The sequence below is a fragment of the Aedes albopictus genome, chromosome 1 (genome assembly GCF_035046485.1).
Source record: "Aedes albopictus strain Foshan chromosome 1, AalbF5, whole genome shotgun sequence".
NCBI lineage: Eukaryota > Metazoa > Arthropoda > Insecta > Diptera > Culicidae > Aedes > Aedes albopictus.
In genome coordinates this window covers 217,146,701-217,170,543 of record NC_085136.1, presented here as the reverse complement: position 1 = coordinate 217,170,543, position 23,843 = coordinate 217,146,701, and the positions used below count along the sequence as shown (strand labels likewise).

Here is a 23,843-nt window from a genome sequence, read left to right as displayed (position 1 = left end):
TAAACAGAGTGGCTGCGATGTCCCACCAAGGTTCAATAGATCGGCAACTTCTCTGTCGATTAGCGTCGACGACGAACCTTCATCAAGAAAGGCAAAGGTCGACAGTTTGGCCTCGTTACCGTACAGCACCACCGGGATAACACGGAATATCGTCGCGCTTTGGATTCCGCGATGAACGTTGATCGTGGCGTCGGATTTTGCACGAGCTCCTGAACTTTCAGAACCGGTCGTTTTAGTGGCGGACGGCTGGTTTGGATGAAGTGATGGATGGTGTTGTTTGGTGCAATCTCCGATCCCACAAGTTCGAGATGACCTGCAGGCCCATCTTCCATGAGGGACTAGGCAGACTGCACAAAGCTGGTGTGTTTCGACGGTCTTCAACCGTTCTCCGAGCGACAAAGATTTAAACTTGCTGCAGTCCTTGATTCGGTGCCTAATGCTTTGGCACACGTAACACGGCCTGTCCTGAGTGTCCACCTTCTTTCTTTGCTGCTCAAGCTTCCGGGGCTCAGACACATGAGCATTGACGAACGCCTTATCTTTCTTCTGCTTGTCGTGTCCGCAGGGTCGAACTCCGTCAAAGTCGGTGAAATGCGCCACATCACTGGCAGCAGACGTGATTGCAGTCATGTAGTCGCAAAATGATCCCAAGTCTACTTGTCCAGCGTTTCTTTTGTAAAGCGCCCAATCTAGTCGGAGATGTGGCGGCAATTTATCCACCAACTCCTGTAGAAGTGTTGGATTGTTCAGATGTGCATGTTGATTGGCGGCCTGAAGATGGCCAACAAGGTTCTGAACGACGAGACCGAAGTTTACCAACGTCTCTAACCTTTCAGCTTTCGGGGTAGGCACGTTACGAACCTTGATAAGCAGCGACTGTACCAGTCGCTCTGGGCTCCCGAACAATGTTTCCAACGTTTGCATAATTTTCGGGACCGATGACGGCAGCAATAGATTGCTCCGGACTGCCTCCAATGCTTTGCCTCTGAGGCACTTCTGCAGCCTCATCAAATTTTCGGCCTGTGAATAGCCACACATAGCAGTAGAATTGCGGTAGCTGCTTATGAGAAGTGGCCATTCCTCAGGATTTCCCGTAAACGTTGGGAGCTCCTTAGGCACAACCTGCTGGGCAGACAACTGCTGTTGAAAGTGCCCCCACATTGCCTGCTGATCCTGCATCTGATGCTGCTGAGTAACGTGAGACTGTGTCGGTTGTTGTGGCGATCGATGCGACGATAACGTTTGATGTACCGAAGAATCCTCACTCATTGCATCAAAATCGACTGGAGGCGGTCGAGGTGGGGTATACGAAAGCGGTGCTCGCAGCGCAGACGGTGGAAGTGACCATTCACCAAACCGAACGCTCGCCGCCGATCTCGATTGTTGCTGCTGTGTGTACAACTGTTGTGGCAATAGAGGGTTGACCGACGCTTGTGTTGTCGGTGTTGGTTGCACAATAGCTTGCTGCTGGATCACTCGCTCCTGGGACGACTGGGAAACAGAGGGGAGCTGTGAAGTCGCCGCCTCTTCGAGCTGCACATCGGTTTGTTGTTGCGGTGTTGAACTCGACGGAGGCAAATCGATTATTGATACCACCGGCCGTTTGTCGTTTGCTTGTAGTAACGATGCTTCGCTAATACACGGAAATGAAACGCGTGATTGTGGAGGTGGAGGCTTCGATAGTGGTTCAGCAAACAAAAACGTTGGTAGAGCCGGTCGAGGAACGAGCTTTGGAAGTATAGGTGGAGGCATTGCTGATTGTGCACACGCAGGCTGAGTATACACTGGATGTGTAAACAGCGGTTGGATATACATCGAACGGGAACTTCGTACTGCTTCAGCCGATCGAATTGGTGTGGAAGCTGTGATCGGATTGTTTACACCAGCGACCGAACCCCTGCCACCAGTACTAGCGTGATCAGTTACCCATTCGATAGCAGGTCGAAATGTTGGTTGCTTGTCTCCGGAGCGCACTCGTTCATTCGTCGGATTTGATGGGACCTTAGGCAATGTTCCGGTGTATTTGGTCAACATTCCTCCACCTTGTCCGCTACTTGCTACGGGAATACCAGTGCCAATCGATACTGGCGGAAATATGTCTTCGATGTCATTTACGGACACTGGATTACCTCCAGCAGCTTCGTCCAAGCCTTGAATCCACTGCTGCACCGAATGATTACTTCGGCTAACTCGGCTCCGCCGACTTCTCTGACTGCCTTCCTCGTCCTCTGCCTCAGCGAGTAGCAGAGCGTATTTATCCTCGAGATATTTCTTCTCGATCGCGGCTTTCTCCTCCAGCGCCTGTTCCTGGGCCTTTTTCTCTTCTTCCAGCCGCATGAGCTGCAATCGAACTCGTGCCGACCGGGAACTGCTACTGCTTTTTCCGGACATCGAAGGATCACTTATGGTCACCGTGTAGATGCAGCCCTTGCATGTCCACTTACCGTCCAGCGTCTCAGTCATCTCCATGCACGTACGATGGTACCAACGATGACACTTATCGCAAGCTACCATTCCTGCTACATGGTCAGATTTTTTGCATTTCTCGCAAACGCTCTGAGATCTGCCAGCATTGGCTTTCGCCGCCGCTGCTCGCGTAGTTGTGGGCATCATAGGATTGTCCTTTAGATGACCTCCGGGATCAGATGAACTACTTACAGCAGCACCGTTCTCATCGAGAGGAGTTCTTTAAAGTATGTAGGCGCGGTCCAAGACGTAGAATAGCGATCACGGTTCTAATAGCGAATCCATTTATTTCGGAAGAAGTTTTAAAGCTAAAATAGATATTTTTTTATGATTTACAGACCTTAATGAACTATGATCAACCAATACTCACAACTCCGTGTCTCTAGTCAATTCTGCATTAACATGTCTAAAGGGTCTAACTCGTTTTGTAAACAAACATTGTTTCAGTCGCTGTAGGGCTCATCTCGATCCACCCACGCATCTGGGGGCCGTTATCAGAAAGAGCGAAGATAGATCTTTCTGATAACGGCCCCCAGATGCGTGGGTGGATCGAGATAGACCCTACAGCGACAGAAACAATGTTTGTTTACAAAACGAGTTAGACCCTTTAGACATGTTAATGCAGAATTATTTCCGTCCTGACAACCGTCCTGTGATAATTCATCTAGTCAATCTACCTGTTTTAGTCAACATAATCGTCTTATGTCGATTTCGTTTTTGCGGCGGTGTTACACCGTTTCGTGCTACACTTTTCCATGAAAAAACGAACGTTTTTGGTGTAGTTGCATTGGTGTGCGTGTGTAAAAACCAAAATATTGACAACTTTGCAAACGCTGATTGGTGGACGCGGTGTACACCTGTTACACTCCCAATTTTCTGAGTGCTGCACTATCATGCGCGGTGCAGAAAAAGTGCTACACCGGTGCAGCACGAGAATCAAAAACGAACATTTTCGGTGCAAAAGTGCTGCACCGGTGTAGCACCACCGCAAAAACGAAAACGACATTAGTTATAAGTCATTCAATAGATTTTAAGTTTACTCACAGTCGTAGTCGTTGTTGATCGTATTAGATGTGTAGTTTAAGTTTTAGTTAGAGTATAAATTCTGCTTGGAAGTTAACCTATAAATGTAGATTTTTTGCAATAGTTAGTTCAATCTTCCGGTATCAATCTGCATTTTTCACTCACAAGCAATAGGAAATTTATTACAATTCACGGTTCCTATTTCATAGTTTTCCAATTAGAAATTAAGAGTAGTTTTAACAAATTTTAGTAAGAAACTTTCAACTGCATGCCATTCATTAGCCACATTTCTCACTTTTGTTTATTCTACCTGACATTTGGAGCTATCTTCATCTACTCATACCATTAAAGCTAACGGGTGACAAGCCGTCCGTCAAACCTGCAGCATCCCTGTGGTCCATTTCTGCTGCCGCGCTGACGGTTGTAACGCCTCCCGCAACAGTTGTTGATCTGATCAGTGTTTACCAACAAAATCCCACCCAGAACACTTGCTTTAGAAAGGTTTTTGTAATCGTAAGTATGTTGGCAGGTTGATACCATACCGCAAAGTTGGATTTCATTGTTGTGCCTATGTGTGCCAGAAGTGTGCCGAAATGTGCCGGAATGTGCCGACATGTGTGCCGGGCACAATGTGCCGAGTGACCAACCCCTTGGGTAAAACCCTAAAATTCTGCAAAATGTACATATTATCTCTAAAAATGATGGAACTAGTGAGAAAATTCGATCAAAGTTGAAAAAAAATGTTGTAACTCAAAATTGAAAAGACATTTGGCGTAACTTTGTTCAACAAAATTTTAGCTCATGGTTGGTAGAATCACTACACGGTATTCATTTATTTTTATCTGCTTCGATTTCTTGAAAAAACTGAATTTTCAACTAGGGTCGAACTTTTGCCACCCCCCCCCCCCCCTTACTCTACTTGGGGAAAAGTTCGCACATGATAAAAGATAGTTTAATGGTACAAAGTCCATTTATTTCAAGTTAATTCATGTTTATCCTATCACTATAGCAACGAAATGTGTGTTTTTCATTTGGATCTCACCATCATTATTCGTCATCTTAAATCGATTTAAACGTGATTTGGTTGAAGATACTTTTTTATTCGTGATTTTGTGAATTTGTTTTTTTTATTTTTTTTAACATTCCTATACTACTATATTTTTCCTTAAAGCCAATTTGAGTTCTCATTCATTCATTTATTTAGTATTACATCAAATTCAAGATAAAACTGAATCAACTATATTTCTCCATAATACACGGTTCGTGGCTGCCGCTCTCCATCCTCGGTCGCGCCCGATGCTCGCCAAGTCACGCTCCACCTGAGTTCTCATTGTTTGAGTCGAAAACATTTTCAGATTTTGTGATTACTATTGAAATGTTTTGATTTTAAAATATTCTTTAGGAAAATTTCATTTTCCGTGTTACTTTTGAAAAAATAATGCTAGTGTTCAATACCGCATAACTATTTTACGATGATACCATGGTTGGGGGAAATTTTGAAATATGTAAATTGTCGCTATTTAATACAAAAGAAACAGTTGAATATGAGAGATCACAAAAACATAAATTTTTGATGATAAAAAAAGGAAATACGCTTCAAAAGACATTATTAATTATTTTCAGATATGCTAAACAATCCTAACTATCAGCTATAAAATACAAAAATGTTCAAACTATACCCCTATTCCGGAGAGAGAGGAAACCGCTCACTGACTGCCCCGATGTTTACATTTCTTCTTCTTATTTCTCTGAACAATTTTGTGTGCCGCACAATGATTTGAAAATTTATAATTGGTCAAAATGATTTGCATTATGAATTCGCAGCGACAGAGCGTGGATAATAAATGGATTCGTTGCCCTGATTGAGGAAAACTGATCATCATCATTGTATCTTTTTTAATTACAACAAACAAAGCGAAATTTTAATGAATTCTTTTTGATATTTGGCCACTTCACATCATCAATGTGCGTTTTCTGCTCGGCTCGTGGTGACAGTTTGTGACAGGTTCTCCTTGACATTAAGTAGCACGCAATCGAAGCCAGCTGTCTTCTCTCTCAGCCCTATCCTAAGGGTTGAAATTAATTGCTGTAATGTCAACATAAAAATAAAATATGATCCAATATTTTTCAAAGAACGACAAACCCATCAAATATAACATCCACTATATTGGTTTCCTGTGGAAAGACTGAATTTCAAAAAAAATATGAGCTTTTGCATAAGTTCACTTATTTGTCGTTTGTTCGGTGCCATGTTTACATAGAATGAACTTGTTTTCATGGCCATCTAGATAACACGGCAAAACAAAATCCGTTACAAAAAAAGTTAAGTACATGATAGGGAGTCGTGAGGCAATGAAAAACGAAATTAATGTCTTTCTCCTCAATAGTTATTTTGTGGAGACTGTTAGGTGCGAACTTTTGCCCCGCACTACTTCATAGGCAATTGTAATCAAATTATCTCATACAAATGCGAAAGTTCAAGTAATTGTCTCTTTAAGAAAGTCAAAATGATTGACCAATTGGAAATGGTGAGAATAGAATTGTGGAATCAAAAGTGAAAAAAGTTATTGAGGAAAAAGACACTTTCAAGGGGCCACTGGTAATAAAAACGCAACGTATCTTGAAAACTAACGGAGTTACGAATTTGGCATCTTCGACAAAGTTATTCAAAACAGCATTTTCTACAACTCTTGTGAAGACATCAACCTTGTATCTTGAAAAATTCAAAAAAGTAAATTTTCTATCTCACTTTTAGGGGGATTGATCACTTTTACCAACAGGTTAAAAGAAGCACGTTATTGTAGAGAAAAACTTTCTCGAAGACACCATGATGCTAAACGGCATAGTTAAATCAGAAATTGTTCCATATAATAGTTGGATTCTTTACGTGCAATATAAGAAATCTTTAAAACATCATTTCGTAAAAACACCGTTTCTCGAGAATGGCTTGACGGATCTTTGTGAAATTTTGTTGGTAGTTGCACAACCCCTAAAGCTCCGTGGTCAACCTTTTTTTTTTTTTGATATCGTGCATTTAACCAAAATGGCGATCGAAAAACCTCGTAATTTTTCGATTTTTCAAAATTTCAAATCAATGCCCCTCCCCTCTCCCAGGAGGGGGAGGGTCAAAAACTTCAGATTTGTGAGTTTCTAGTCGGAAGCAATCGAAAAAGGTGAAATTTGGAGCTGGGCAAAAAAAATTGTCGGACCGTGTTATCGTTCAAGCTCGCGCGAGTCGCGCGTCGCGACGCGCTGTCACCATCAGTTTGTTTGCAAACCGTGTTGTGCTCTGAAACGGAACTCAAAATCCTCAAAATTGTTCTCGTAAATAGTGATTATTTTTTCGGAGTTTTTGCTCAAACTGCCCATAAATGGAAGATATAGACGTGGAGAAAATATGCCGTTTGTGTTGTGAGAAAAAGGGCCGTTTGAGGTCTTTATTCGAAGGGCCTCAAAAATATGCCCGAACTTTACCGGACATCATCTGCGATATCTCGCGGCTGCAGGTGAGAGCGTTTACCGCACTTTGGAGTAACTTTGTATGAGCGCTTGCACGCTGACGTCATCACTGTCTCCTTCTCTTTCTTTCCTTCGGCGTCGGTCCATAAAGCCGTCCTTGCCCTCAAAAAAAATTTGAGGGCAATGTTTACAAATCGTATGAGAATTCGATGAGGTTATGTTTTTGATGCAAGCCTCTATCTAGTAAATAATTTCACTCGCGGAGAAAAAAAGGCTCATTCGAATTTTCGTTTTAATCGGAATTTGACTTGGTTGATTTTGGTACAACCTATTAGTTTGATTTAGTATTTACCTGTCGTGATCCGCAAGCCAATTCCATATGCATTTCCATCAATACTTCTCTATAGGCGGAATCTCAAACGGTCCATTATCTGCAGTTACATACATATAAGCACAGAACATTAACAGAGGATACTCAAAATAACTGGTACAGGTCAAATTTTCACTTTTCAAAAAAATTTCAACTAGCTGTAACTTTCCGGAAAGGGCATCGAATATTCAAAATTTTTACTGTAAGTTCATCAACTAGTTGTGTATCAGTGGTCCAAATTTGGAAAAGATCGGGCTATTCTACACGACGTTAGAAAGATTCTAGAAAAAGGTATATTTATCCGATAGCCAACTTTAAGCTGTTATACACTGTTACATCCGAGGTTGTATCTACGGATTAAACGAACCGAATGCAATGAAATTTTGATCATTTATGACTACCTAATATAATGAGCTATTAAAAACGAAGGAACGCTAAAGCCGCGATAGAGCGAGCGAAAACAGGAAGAGCCAAAGCCGTAGCCCGTCAGCGCTATTCGACTCTCGAGAAGGAAGTGAAACGCTCATGTAGACGGGACAAAAGAACGTGGACGGACTCCATAGCCGACGAAGGCGACGAAGCCGCAAACACCGGCGACATCCGTCTCCTCTACGATGTTTCACGTCGCCTTAGTGGGACCAAGATGAATGCTACGTCTGCACAGTTACTGACCGACCCGGCTGACCAGTTGAAACACTGGTTCGAGCACTTTGGAAACCTTTTTCAAGTGTTGACCACGCCATCAACACCTCAGCATGATCCGCTAAAGAATTCGACGCATTACCCGTGTCAACACCGCCCGAATAAAAAATACAGTAGAAAAACCGAACGTTGTATTGTAACAGTACCATATTTTTACAATAGACACCACTGTAAAAATAAAAATACAAAAACAATAAAATGTTATGTAGAACCCAATACAGTATATTGTAAATAAGATTTTTACAATGTACTATACGGGTGGTTAAGTATCGTAACAATATAACAAAATATTTTTCTCCATATATATTTTTTTGCAAAACCATACAATATATTGTAAATGAATTGTTATAAATACTGATACGTGGGTTTTAATAAACCGTACATTGTATGGTACACATATGGTTTCAAACAATAAAATGTACCGTAAATATATTGTTTTCAATTGTAGTTTCACTACTGGTTATACATTTAATTAAATGGTTTTGGAATGGTTCTCTTTTGTTATGTTGTATTGGTTTACATTACATAAACCATATAATGTTATATTATCTTGTCATTTTCCGCCTGTTAATGGCATCTTAGGCTTACTAGTATTATGAGAATGCGCTTTGGGAATTCTCCAGAGCGTTTTGGATAACCCTTCATATTGGATCGCCTACGTCTAAGTCTGAGTCGAGGTCTGAGTAGTCTCTGATTGCATTAACAGTTGAAGCTTAGGCTCCCATGCCCCACCAGCCAGATAACTGGGTTTCGCAAACTAAGCATTATTTGTGGCAACACTTTGAGCGGCATGATGGAACTATGCCGAGCGCGCTAAGTATTATTAGACCACTAATGTAGTTGCATGAAGTGGGTGACGAGGTACATAAGTATCATTACAGCGTGCTTAGCCGTTTTTGCAATATTGAGGCTCCAGCTTGACCAAAGATTGAAATACACGGGGAAATACATAACAACTCATGAGAAAACTGTCAAGTTCGATTCAAGTATAAGTTAGGTTAAAAAGCGAACCCACAGACGAACCTATATTAGAATTTCTTTCAGTATTCAGTCCAGTCCATATGTTAAAGATGGCTCTACGTCAAAGATAAAGTTCGTCAATCGTATTCCTCTCATCGCACTCTACATACCTAGCCCGCCATATCTCTTGGATCTGCAGTTCTTAAGACATCTGGTTTACTACTTATTAAAACATTTTATTGACTTTAAGTTGATGTTTCAACTTATTTTTTTTTTCTTTCCTTTCCTTTGCATCAAAAAAGTCACAAACATCAACAAAACAAAGCACGGAAAAAATCTAAAATTGAATAAATAATTAAAAATGCACGGAAAAATAATGTTTAGGAAAAGTGAATGGTTCAAACGTAAGAAAAACAGTATAATATATTGCTACATAAAAATCGAATGTAAATGTATAGTAGCTACAATGTGCGAAGCTTTTAGTGAACCATTTCATTACAATATAGATAATTGTAGCTGGTACACTGTATGGTGCAGGAATGGTTTCCACCAAACACCCTATGGTTAGTTTTTATCCGGGCGGAGCTCTATCGGTGCAGGAGATAGAAACAGCCATCCGTAGCATGAAATCGAGCAGGGTCCCAGGGGTCGATCGCATATCAGCTGACATGCTTAAAGCTGACACCGTAGTCCGCACAATTACTGCATCAATTATTCTGCAACATATGGGAAACCGCGATATTTTCGGCTGACTGGATGCGAAACAGAAGAAGATTGACGCAACTCTCCGACGGCAGCAAGCAGGATTCCGGGCCGGACGATCCTGCGTGAACCATATTGTCACGCTCCGTATCATTCTGGAGCAAATCAATGAATTCCAAAAGTCTCTACCTGGTGTTCATTGATGACGAAAAAGTTTTCGACCGTCTCAAGCGCGGAAACATGTGGGAAGCCCTCCCTGAGAAAATCATCGGCCTCATTGAAGCACAGTACAGGGCATTTTCGTGCAGAGTACTGCACAACGGTGTTTTGTCCGATCCCATCCGGGTCGTTGCTGGAGTGAGGCAAGGATATATACTATCACCGCTACTGTTCCTCATTGTAATCGACGAGATCCTGGTAGGTGCGATTGATCGTGAACCAAATCGTGGATTTCTTTGGCAGCCCATTACCATGGAGCACTGGCTGATGACGTTGCTCTCGCTCATCGGCGCTCTGATATGCAGATCAAGCTCGATGATCTTGCCAATCGCTCCTCAGGTCTTACCATCAAGGTCAACAAGACCAAATCGTTGGATGTAAACACGGTCCCTGACACGGTCAACCCTTCCAGCTTTACGGTAGCTGGGCAATCAGTGGAGAATGTTGAAAGCTTCCAATATCCAACATAGGTGCACGGATGAAGAAGGCGAGGGTTGCTTTTGCGAGTTTAAGAAATGTATGGAAAAACAACCAGATTACTTTACTATTACTTTAGAGCTTTTAGTAGAACTTGTTACTTCAGACTCTAGTTTAATTTAAAAACACTTCACTAATACTTTACTTTTGCAAAAGAAAATAAAAAATGAATAACTCTTTTAAAGAAAAACTAGAAAGGACGAGCAAATTCCTTTTAATTCTACTACTGTGCTTATCTTCGGACAGATAGGCCTATTTCGTCTGTGACTTACAAAGACATAGTAAAGACACTTGAACAAACACTCATCAAAGAAAGCATCAAAAAACTACACAGCAAGATCAACATGAAAACTTTGGAATGTTATTCTCTCCATTTAAAGTTAGCGAAAGATTATCCTGAATCTTTCCCTAATTTTCTAACAAAAGTAAAAGTTGCAGAATTTTGTGAATCAGAAAGAAAAAGGAAATTACTAGATAAAAAACTTAAAGCATTAAAGATGCAAAATCCGAAGTTTACATGTTCTTCTACACAACCACAAAACACAACACAAGAACTAACTGGGTTAGTGGTCAATCGCTCTTCCGAACAGTTTACGGAAGAACAGTTGACCCTTCTCAACAAAGGTCTTAACTACGCAGTACACTCTAAACCAGATTCAACACAAACCATAATCGACATTGAAACAGCTATCAACACGAACAATTTACAGACACCACAGATTCAAGAAATCAGAACACAAACAGCTAACACTATTCAAAACACACAACAAAACAAATTGAACAAAGAACACCTGAAAGAACAACGAATAATCAAAGAACTTAACCAGAAACCAGTTTTCTATCTGAAAGCTGACAAAGGAAACAAAACAGTAATCATGAACAAAGAGGACTATGATGAAATAATGAATAACAAGATTCAAAATGGACCTTACCGAAAACAACGTACTGATCCTTTTCCAGGATTAGTAAGACGTGTTGACAAAACTCTCAAAGAGTCTACACCAGTTTTAGGAAGCGTCATTAAAAGCCTGAAAGAATCTAACCCTTCATTGCCAAGAATAAAAGGACTTCCCAAAGTTCATAAACCTGGAAATGAAATGCGTGAGATTGTTTCAGCCATTGGTTCACCTACACACAAAATTGCCAAATATTTAGTACAAGAATTCCAAAACATGCCTAAAAAATTTCATAGTAGATCTGTCAAGAATTCCGAACAATTCACAGAACTAGTACAGAATTTATCCGTTAACGACGATGAAATTTTAGTTTCATTCGACGTTAAATCACTATTTCCAAGCATTCCAGTTAAAGAGGCCATTAACCTACTAGAAGATTGGCTTCTGATCCAATATGAAGATTCAAATTCAGATTGGATTAAGAAAGTTCGTACATACATCAAATTAACCAAACTTTGTATGGAAGAAAATTATTTTTCGTTCAGAAATGAAACCTACAAACAACTTAATGGTGCCCCCATGGGCAATCCACTTTCTCCATTTTTAAGTGAAATTTTTATGGCAAATTTGGAAAAACGCTTAGAAAACAACAAACAGCTTCCTGAAGTCTGGTGGAGATACGTTGACGACGTGTTTAGCATTGTTAAGAAACATCTTTTACCTGAAATCTTGAACAATATCAATAATGCACACAAAAACATCGAATTCACTTGTGAAATTGAACAGAACAACCAACTACCATTTTTGGACATACTCATCGTAAAACAAGAATCAACACTTTCCTTCGAAATTTACAGAAAACCGACACACACTCAACGCACTATTCCAAATTCATCAAATCACTCACATCAACACAAAATTGCATCCTTCAATCACATGATACACCGAATGCAGACACTTCCACTTAGTGAAACAGGAAAAACGAAAGAACTTAATTACATTTTCGAAACAGCACAGTTGAACGGTTACACAAAACAAACAATACAACAGATCATCAACAAAAAGACACAACAACAATACAGACGTTCTTTGACTACACTGACACGGACAGAACCTACACTTAAACGGATAACTGTGAACTACAACAATGACACCAAAAAACTCCGACCAATTCTCAGGAAGTTTGGTTTTGAATTAGTTTTCACAAGCAAAGCTAACCAACTTCAAGCTTTCTTAGGATCTACGAAAGACCCGTTGGACAACTTAACAAAATCTGGTGTTTACAAAGTAACATGTAATCACTGTGACAAAATATACATAGGACAAACAAAACGCACACTCAACACACGATTCAAAGAACACATAACGGAAGTATCAAAAGCACACAAAGACACAGACAAGGGACTCATTCATCATTTTAAATCTAAAGTTGCTGAACATATTTTCAATGAAGGACATTTTATGAATACTTCAAATATTAAACTCTTACGACACATTACAAACCCATGGAAACTTGATGTTGCAGAAAGTTTAGAAATTTACAAACAAAACAATAAAAAACTACTTAACAAGGATCAGGGCAATGGGTACACGTGGCTGTTTAAATTTTTACCTAACACACACAAAACATTACACAATACACAAAACACAAATTGACTACCTACCAAATCGGCAGGAAAAAAAAAAAAAAAAAATAACACAACAAACACCAATTGACTACCTACCAAATCGGTTGGAATTTTCCTAGCTTTAGGTATCTTATTGACACCCTGTTTTCTAACAGGCAGATACACCCCCTTTTTACAAATATGTACCTACAATTTTGTACCTACAATTTTGTACCTACATTTTTATACCTACACTTTTACCCACACACGTACCTACACATACACTCCTAGTATAAATACCACAACGAATGCGAGGTTTTCTTCAGTCGAGCACTTGACACTGAAGAAGTCTGTAAGTCACAGACGAAATAGGCCTATCTGTCCGAAGATAAGCACAGTAGTAGAATTAAAAGGAATTTGCTCGTCCTTTCTAGTTTTTCTTTAAAAGAGTTATTCATTTTTTATTTTCTTTTGCAAAAGTAAAGTATTAGTGAAGTGTTTTTAAATTAAACTAGAGTCTGAACCAGATTAGTCGACGCACCAAAATCCGAATTTTCAACTCGAACGTGAAATCTGTGCTGTTATAAGGTATGACGGGGCAAGATGGTCATCCGGGGCAAGATGAGCACCCCTCTGTTTTACTACTTTTATGATGACTTTGTTTAAACAACATCATAATCCGTTAAAATAAAGTTCATACTGTGTATATATCTGATAAAAGATACTTCAAAACGTAAGAATTGAAAAATATCGTCAAAAAAGTCAATAGCATTGGTTTTTAGCTGTTTTTAGTATTTTCTTATAAGAAATGATCAGAATAAAATAAGTTTTTTTAAGCCAGAATCTTTTTTACCCTTCTTACACCCATAAGAAGGGTATAAATACCGCTTGGAAAACCGACTTTCGATCCGAGGCCCGCAGGGCCGAGTCACATATACCAATCAACTCAGCTCGGCGAATTGAGCAAATGTTTGTATGTGCGTGTGTGTGTATGTGTGTGTGTGTGTGTATGTATGTTACAAAAAAATGTCACTCACGGTTCTCAGCCGTCTGTTGACCGATTTGAGTTCTCTTGGAAGCAAATGAAAGCTACTACATCCTAGTAGAACGCTATTGAATTTTATTTTGATTGGACGTTCGGTTACCGAGATATCTTTCAAAGAGTGCTAGGGAGTAGTACAACTTAATTATTTTAGATATTTTTGACAAAGTGTATCACCATAAATTTCTCAGCCGTCTATCAACCGATTTGGGTTCTTAAGGCCCCAAACGAAAGCTACTACATCCTAGTAGAACACTATTGAATTTTTTTTTTTTTGATTGGACGTTCGGTTACCGCGATATCTTTCAAAGAGTGCTAGGGAGTAGTACAACTTAATTATTTTAGATATTTTTGACAAAGTGTATCACCATAAATTTCTCAGCCGTCTATCAACCGATTTAGGTTCTTAAGGCCCCAAACGAAAGCTACTACATCCTAGTAGAACGCTATTGAATTTTTTTTTTTTGATTGGACGTTCGGTTACCGAGATATCTTTCAAAGAGTGCTAGGGAGTAGTACAACTTAATTATTTTAGATATTTTTGACAAAGTGTATCACCATAAATTTCTCAGCCGTCTATCTACCGAATCGGGTTCTTAATGCTCGACACGAAAGCTACTGCACCCTAGAAGAACGCTTTTGAATTTCATTCCGATTGGACATTTTGTAACCGAGATATCTTTCGGGGAGTACTTTGGAGTAATACAACTTAACTTTTTAAGAGGTCTTTGACAAAATGCTTCATAATAAATGAATCAGCCGTGTGTCAATCGATTTGAGTTCTCTCAGCATCAAATGAAAGCTACAGCATCCAAGTAGTATGCTATTAAATTTCATGCCATTTGGACATTTTGTTTCTGAGATATCTTTCCACGAGTACTAAGGAGTAATGAAATTTACGCTTTTGAGAGATTTTTGATAAAATGTATCATAATACATTTCTCAGCCGTTTGTCAACAGATTTTTTATGATCATATTTGGTTACACAAGTTAGTTATACATGAAAATGCAATTGCATCAAATACATAAAAGCTACTATCTCTTTGTAATATTTGAGCTTAATAAACAGTAGCAAAAATATCACGGAATGTATGTAGGAAAAGCCTTTTTACCCTTCTTACACCCATAAGAAGGGTATAAATATCGCTCGAAAAAACGACTTTCGATCCGAAGCCCGGAGGGCCGAGTCACATATACCAATGAACTCAGCTCGACGAACTGAGCAAATGTCTGCATGTGTGTGTGTGTGTGTGTATGTGTGTATGTGTGTGTGTGTGTGTATGTGCGTTACAAAAAAAAGTCACGCACGTTTCTCAGCCGTCTGTCAACCGATTTGAGTTCTCTTGGAAGCAAATGAAAGCTACTACATCCTAGTAGAACGCTATTGAATTTTTTTTTCAATTGGACGTTTGGTTACCGAGATATCTCTCGAAGAGTACTTATGAGTTATACTTCTAAACTTTTTAAGATTTTTGACCAAGTGTATCATAATAAATATTTCGGCCGTTTGTCAATCGATTTAAGTTCTCTTGGCACCAAATGAAAGCTACAGCATCCTAGTAGATCACCCAGAAATTTTATTTCGATTGGACATTTGGTTACAGAGATATCTTTCGAAGAGTACTTAGGATTTATACAACTAAACTTTTTGAGATTTTTGACCAATTGTATAATAATAAATATCTTAGCCGTCTGTCAACCGATTTCGGTTATCCTGGCACCAAATGAAAGCTACAACATTCTAGAAGAACCCTATACAATTTCATCAGGATTGGACATATCTTTCAAAGAGTACTTGGGAGTAATACAGGTTAACTTTTTGAGAGATTTTGGACCAGGTTACCATGATAAATATCTCAGCCATCTGTCAACCGATTTGGGTTCTCTAAGCACCAAATGAAAGCTACAATATCCTTGTATAAGGCCCTGAAATTTTATTTCGATTCGACATTTGATTACTGAGATATCTTACGAAGAGTATTTCAATAAATTCTTTTTTATTATTATATTCACTTGTTATCTTGCATTAGTTTTTCACCAGTCTATGGGAAATTATTTTCAATAAATTATGCTGATCTCATACAAAGTGTATTCTAGCAGGTTATTGTTTTCAACAAAATTATAATTAACATATTACAAATACACAGAAATTTTATGAAAACTAACAATATGTTAAATGAAAGATTTGAATTTATATATTGTTGGAAAAATGCAAGAACCGGACAGCCAAAATAACTAGTTAATGCCAAAACTGATTTACTTAGTAGATATATCATTTTTGTCCTTTTTACACCATAACCATGAATACCAAGTACTTCGGAGCTAATTTATTCGACTGATTAAGAGATATTAGACAAAGTGCATCTCTTTGTTAATCGATTCAAGATTATTTGGCAGTTAACAAAAGATACAATATTCCAGAATATGAAAGCTATTTTTTTAACATTCCATATAAGATTCTAGGAGGTGTCTGGCATTTCTGGTAAGTCCATGGTCTGATGCTATTTTGGGAACCAATTCATTAGATGTCAAACCCACAATATTTTCTAGAACTTTTGGTCAATCACACAAAATAGATTTGCTTAATACGCATCATACAACAATATTTTTAATAAGTGTAAGAAGGGTTCTGTTCACCATAGGTGGATTAAATCGGGTTTTTATGATCAAATTTGGTTTCTCAAGGAGCTCTGCATGAAAATGCAATTGCATCAAATACATAAAAGCTACTATCTCTTTTTATTATTTGAGCTTAATAAACAGTAGCAAAAATATCACGGAAAGTATGTAGGAAAAGCCTTTTTACCCTTCTTACACCCATAAGAAGGGTATAAATACCGCTTGGAAAACCGACTTTCGATCCGAGGCCCGCAGGGCCGAGTCACATATACCAATCAACTCAGCTCGACGAATTGAGCAAATGTCTGTATGTGCGTGTGTGTGTATGTGTGTGTGTGTATGTATGTTACAAAAAAATGTCACTCACGGTTCTCAGCCGTCTGTTGACCGATTTGAGTTCTCTTGGAAGCAAATGAAAGCTACTACATCCTAGTAGAACGCTATTGAATTTTATTTTGATTGGACGTTCGGTTACCGAGATATCTTTCAAAGAGTGCTAGGGAGTAGTACAACTTAATTATTTTAGATATTTTTGACAAAGTGTATCACCATAAATTTCTCAGCCGTCTATCAACCGATTTGGGTTCTTAAGGCCCCAAACGAAAGCTACTACATCCTAGTAGAACACTATTGAATTTTTTTTTTGATTGGACGTTCGGTTACCGCGATATCTTTCAAAGAGTGCTAGGGAGTAGTACAACTTAATTATTTTAGATATTTTTGACAAAGTGTATCACCATAAATTTCTCAGCCGTCTATCAACCGAATCGGGTTCTTAAGGCTCGAAACGAAAGCTACTGCACCCTAGAAGAACGCTTTTGAATTTCATTCCGATTGGACATTTTGTAACCGAGATATCTTTCGGGGAGTACTTTGGAGTAATACAACTTAACTTTTTAAGAGGTCTTTGACAAAATGCTTCATAATAAATGAATCAGCCGTGTGTCAATCGATTTGAGTTCTCTCAGCATCAAATGAAAGCTACAGCATCCAAGTAGTATGCTATTAAATTTCATGCCGTTTGGACATTTTGTTTCTGAGATATCTTTCCACGAGTACTAAGGAGTAATGAAATTTACGCTTTTGAGAGATTTTTGATAAAATGTATCATAATACATTTCTCAGCCGTTTGTCAACAGATTTTTTATGATCATATTTGGTTACACAAGTTAGTTATACATGAAAATGCAATTGCATCAAATACATAAAAGCTACTATCTCTTTGTAATATTTGAGCTTAATAAACAGTAGCAAAAATATCACGGAATGTATGTAGGAAAAGCCTTTTTTTTATGATCAAATTTGGTTTCTCAAGGAGCTCTGCATGAAAATGCAATTGCATCAAATACATAAAAGCTACTATCTCTTTTTATTATTTGAGCTTAATAAACAGTAGCAAAAATATCACGGAAAGTATGTAGGAAAAGCCTTTTTACCCTTCTTACACCCATAAGAAGGGTATAAATATCGCTCGAAAAACCGACTTTCGATCCGAGGCCCGGAGGGCCGAGTCTCATATACCAATGAACTCAGCTCGACGAACTGAGCAAATGTCTGTATGTGTGTGTGTGTGTGTGTGTATGTGTGTATGTGTGTGTGTGTGTATGTGCGTTACAAAAAAAAGTCACGCACGTTTCTCAGCCATCTGTCAACCGATTTGAGTTCTCTTGGAAGCAAATGAAAGCTACTACATCCTAGTAGAACGCTATTGAATTTTTTTTTCGATTGGACGTTTGGTTACCGAGATATCTCTTGAAGAGTACTTATGAGTCATACATCTAAACTTTTTAAGATTTTTGACCAAGTGTATCATAATAAATATTTCGATCGTTTGTCAATCGATTTGGGTTCTCTTGGCACCAAATGAAAGCTACAGCATCCTAGTAGATCGCCCAGAAATTTTATTTCGATTGGACATTTGGTTACCGAGATATATTTCGAAGAGTACTTAGGATTTATACAACTAAACCATTTCAGATTTTTGATCAAAAGTATCATAATAAATATCTTAGCCGTCTGTCAACCGATTTTGGTTATCCTGGCACCAAATGAAAGCTACAACATTTTAGTAGAACCCTATACAATTTCATTAGGATTGGGCATATGGTTACCGAGATATCTTTCAAAGAGTACTTGGGAGTAATACAGGTTAACTTTTTGAGAGATTTTTGACCAAGGGTACCATAATAAATATCTCAGCCGTCTGTCAACCGATTTGGGTTCTCTAAGCACCAAATGAAAGCTACAATATGCTTGTATACGGCCCTGAAAGTTTATTTTGATTCGACATTTGATTTCTGAGATATCTTACGAAGAGTATTTCAATAAATTCTTTTTTTTTATTATATTCACTTGTTATCTTGCATTTGTTTTTGACCAGTCTATGGGAAATTATTTTTCAATAAATGATGCTGACCTCATACAAAGTGTATACTAGCAGGTTATTGTTTTCAACAAAATTATAAATAACAAATTACAAATACACAGGAATTTTATGGAAACTAATAATATGTTAAATGAAAGCTTTGAAGAACCAGACAGCCAAAATAACTAGCTAATGCCAAAACTGACTAACTTAGTAGATATATCATTTTTGTCGTTTTTACACCATAACCATGAATACCAAGTACTTCGGAGCTAATTTAATTGACTGATTTAGACAAAGTGTATCTCGCTGACTTTCTTACTCATTTGTTAATCGATTCAAGATCTTTTAGCAGTTAATAAAAGATACAAAATTCCAGAATATGTAAGCTATTTTTTAAACATTCCATACAAGACTCTAGAAAGTGTCTGGAATTTCTGGTAGTTTAGTCCATGGTCCATGATGCTATTTTGGAAACCAATCCACTAGATGCCAAATCCACAATATTTTGTAGAACTTTTGGTCAATTCCACAAAACAAATATGTTAAATACAAATAATACAACAATTATTTTAATAAGTGTAAGAAGGGTTCTGTTCACCATAGGTGGATTAAATCGGGTTTTTTACAATAATTCTTGTTATCAGCCAACATTACTAAATTACTGCAAAACAATTTTACTTACATTAAAAAATATTTTCTAAAGAAAATCATTATAATTAATTCGATTAAAGTTACCGTGAGGTGTCCTAAATTCGCGCGGGTCCAAATTTTGCTCACTGATCATATTTAGACATCATAAACATAAAAACAATTGTGCAATTGTCCCGAATTCACTTTAACTATACCATCTAAAGTAAAATTTGAACATTGCAACGATTAGTTCTATGATTATGTTCTCTAAATATTATCAGTGAGCGAAATTGGGACCCGCGCGAAATTAGGGCACCCCACGGTATTTCTCTATAGTGGGGAAAGTTAAGCACATGTGATGGGAATACAGAAAACATTAAGAAATTATTTTAATCCATTCAATAATACTAAACCATAGGTTTTTGCATCCTCTGCAACTATTCGTTTGAGCAAATTTCTGAAAAAAGCCCCTTAATGTTCATTGTTTTTCGAGAAGTTTTGTGTTAAGTATTAGAAAAACTACAAAATTTATTCATAATCGAAAAAAAAACTGACAAATTTAGATCGTGGTATCAAAGCTTTAAACAAGATTTACTATATCAATCACTGTATGACCAATTTTCAGGTAAAATATTGAGGTTTTAATGAAGTGCTCTTCTTGCCCCGTAGGGGTGCTCGTCTTGCCTCGCAGTATGTTCGATTGATTGATTGATTGATTTGTCTTGATTAAAGAGACTTTCAGCCCTTGGCTGGTTCGTCTCTAAGTATGTTCGAGCTGACTATAAAACATCTTTTTGGTTTAGTCAAATAAATCATCTTTATTGTGAATTTTAAATCCTGTCATGGTAACGAGTGATAGAAAACATGATATAGAAAAGAACTACTGAAAGATACTTCAGATGAAATTCCTACTAAATGTAAAGAAAAAATTGCTAAATCAACTGACGCCCCATCATGAGCAGTTCCGGAGGAAAGAGGGGGATAAACGGTTCATCCTGTGTATTGCGTTCACTTTTAATAAACTTCATGTGATCCTCACGGTGATCATCTTGCTCCGTCCTACCCTATATGTCAGTGAAACCTGGTGTGTACCAGTGGAGAACACTCAACGGTTGCAGATCTTCATCAATAGATGCCTGCGGTATATAATTCGTGCATGGGTGGCCCACAATTGGATCTCCAACGTGGAGCTCCATCGTCGATGTCATCAAAAGACGATAGCGACAGAAATTCGGGAGCGAAAGTGGAGGTGGGTCGGCAACACTCCTGCAAGCAAGCGTTAGATTGGAACCCAGCAGGACATCGCAGCAGAGGCAGATCCATCCAGAGGCTCATGGTGGCGCAGCCTGAACAACGAAATCAAGCAAGTCGACGGAAATTTGACCTGGCCACAATCGCCCAGGATGGAGATCTTTCAATTCGGCCTTCTGCACCACCGCGGGTGCCCAGGACTGAAAGTAAGTTTTCGAAAAGTTATAGCTAGTTGAACATTTTTTGAAAAGTGAAAATTTTACCTGTCCCAGTTATGAGGAGTATCAGCTAATCAACCCAGAGTGATTTGAAACTTTCATTCTCGTATATGTTAAACATTTCCTTACCCAACTGTATTTGAAGAATTACTAAAGAAAATGTATTCTTGTGCAACGACTTTTTTTTCTATAAGGTGGAACGCAATGATGGTCTGCCGCAGATGATTTGCCGAGTCTGCTCAACCGCACTGGTAAAAATGTACGACACAATCGAGAGCTATCGCAACAACGACCTGAGGCTTCGTCAGATGCTGAGCATGGTACCGCCGGTTGAAATTAAGGAGGAAGAAGTGGACGTCGATCTGCTGGAAAATGCGTTTGTACAGGAGCTGTATGTTTCAGTTTTCTGACATGATCAATGAAAGTTGGTGCTTAACTACATACTATATTGTTTGCTTTCAGACAAATCGAACATGTGCCCATGAAGGAAGAAGATATGAATGAAGAATATCTGGAATCAGATTTGCCGTCACGCGATACTAGCCAAATTACAGAACAACTGGAAGGCGAAGTGCTTTTCAAGCGGGAAGATTCTGACGATGATAGCGAAGATGTACCCCAAAAAGATGACGAGGAATGGGAACCACAGGACATACCTGGCAAGGATGATAAAAAGCCTCTCGTAGGGAAGAGTCGCAAGCGAAAAAAACAAATAGACGAAACGATAAAGTCATCAGGTCGTCGTCACAGGAAAGCGAAGTGCCCTGACCGTCCACGGAAGAACGACTTCAAATGCTACATCTGCATGAGTGATTCCCACGGAACTCCCGAAGCCCTATTGGCACATTTAAATGGTACGCACCAAGATCTGTTGCCTTTCACGTGTCCGGAATGTGTTATGGAAACGATTGTAATTAATACCTTACTAGCATTGAATAGTCACAAAAAGCAACATTTGAATCCGGAAAAATGTCCGCTTTGCGATAAGCGGTACACTCATAAAAATAACCTGGAGATGCACATCCAAATGCACCACTCAGCTGACAACTCAGACAACTCCCTAACTTGCACTCATTGCGGAGAAATTTATCCTACAAAGTCAGCCCTGTACCATCACACAAAAATACATACAACCGCTGCAAGCTGTGAAATTTGCGGGAAAATCTTTAAGGAACGAAGCAAACTCAAAAGGCACATTCAGAACAAACACGAAAAGCTCAGGAAGTACGAGTGTCACATCTGCCAGAAGAAGCTCTCTTCGATGGACAGTGTTCAAATTCACATCAAAACGTTCCACTCGGCCAAGACACTCAAGTGCAGCTTTTGCCCGAAGACGTTCGGCTCGGAGTTGGTTCACCGTGCCCACGAAAAGAGGCATCTTGATCATCCGGATTTGGAACCGAAAAACGATTGGAAGGAATACTACACCATCGTTGATAAGGCTACCAAACAAAGAAAATGCAATCTCTGTGGGATGGTCACAACGGCGATTGGATCCCATCTGGCCAGAGTGCACTTCCCAACCGAATATCGATGCAAAGTTTGCGATCAGGCGTTCAAAAGCAAACAAACCTGTGAAGTGCACGAGCTGGCGCACGAGTACGGTAAGGCGTTCCATTGTCCAATTTGTGCGCGGGAATTTTCCGAGAGGAAACTCTTGATTTGCCATCTCCGTACCAAGCAGCATCAAGATCATCCACTTGCGCTGGAAATGCTTGGTACGGTCCGGACCAAACGAGGGGAAAAGAACGATGGCGACGTCGATGTGGATGATGCCCAGAGCCAGTAGTTTAGCTCAGGTAAGTTGAAGGACTTTTCATTACGTTAGAATGTACATGCTTCACGTTCAATAAATTGTATCTGTTATGGTTGATTACGTTAAATTTATGTAGGTAATCTGATGAGTGAACATGCCAATACATATGTAGGATTCTAGGGAGTTTGACTAAATGGATCAGTTGAAGAATAATGGGATTATCTTCCTCTATGATTTTGGTCATGGGTTGTAAATGGTATGTTTACATAAGATCCCAGTACACAGGATCAAATAGTTGTCCAAAAAGAAACCTCGATCGGATTTTCATGAACCTTTCCCACCTCCAAACGCATAGGCATGACAACAGACAACTACCTACTGGATTTCAATTCTACCAACCTCTAAAATCAAAAAAACTGACGAAAGCATCGACTACCTACTGACTACGATTGTATCTCGATTCCACCAAACCTCATTTAAAGGCAACAAACCAAGGCAGATACTGGAAGATGGAATCGTTTTTCTTAACGAGATGAACCAGAAAACTTACAAAGAATAAACTTTTTAGTGTGTTTATAAATATTTGAAAAAAAGCTTGTTCGAATCCTGTCACGGTCGCCATGTAGTTACATATAAACATTTGGACATTCGTCGCGACCAGTGATATCGTATGAAGAGACGCTCTTAGTTTGGCGGTTAAAACAGAAATAAATGTAACCCACACAATGCCGTTCTACGCATAGTTGTCTCATGTTACTTTTCTAACGGTTTTGACTTGTTTGCACATGACGCTCTATTTATACATATATTTTCATATTAGGTACATAAAAAAAATAACATAGAGTCTGGGACCATTTGGGCAGGAGGGCCTATATTGGGCACTTTCTGATATAACTCAGTCAATTTTTAACCGATTGAATTAATTGTTGGGGCACGATCAGTATCTAACTACTAGAGATGGTCAGGTTTTGGGCTTTCAGACCCGAAACCCGTCCCGAACCCGAACTTGACAGGTATCAGGTATCAGTAGGTCGGCTCCAGAGACACGTTCTCCTCCATTTGGGAAAGGATAGGACAG

General features: G+C 38.9%; 1 protein-coding gene across 1 annotated transcript; it reads left to right on the top strand.

Annotated features, from left to right (window-relative positions):
* The first annotated feature begins 6,760 nt into the window (after positions 1 to 6,760).
* On the top strand, positions 6,761 to 22,885 carry LOC115260387 (zinc finger protein 836). The gene is made up of 3 exons (XM_029861347.2): positions 6,761 to 6,995; positions 21,204 to 21,400; positions 21,472 to 22,885. The coding sequence occupies exons 1-3, from the start codon at positions 6,861 to 6,863 to the stop codon at positions 22,796 to 22,798; spliced, it is 1,659 nt and encodes a 552-aa protein (XP_029717207.2). The 5' UTR covers positions 6,761 to 6,860; the 3' UTR covers positions 22,799 to 22,885.
* The last annotated feature ends 958 nt before the right edge of the window (positions 22,886 to 23,843 follow it).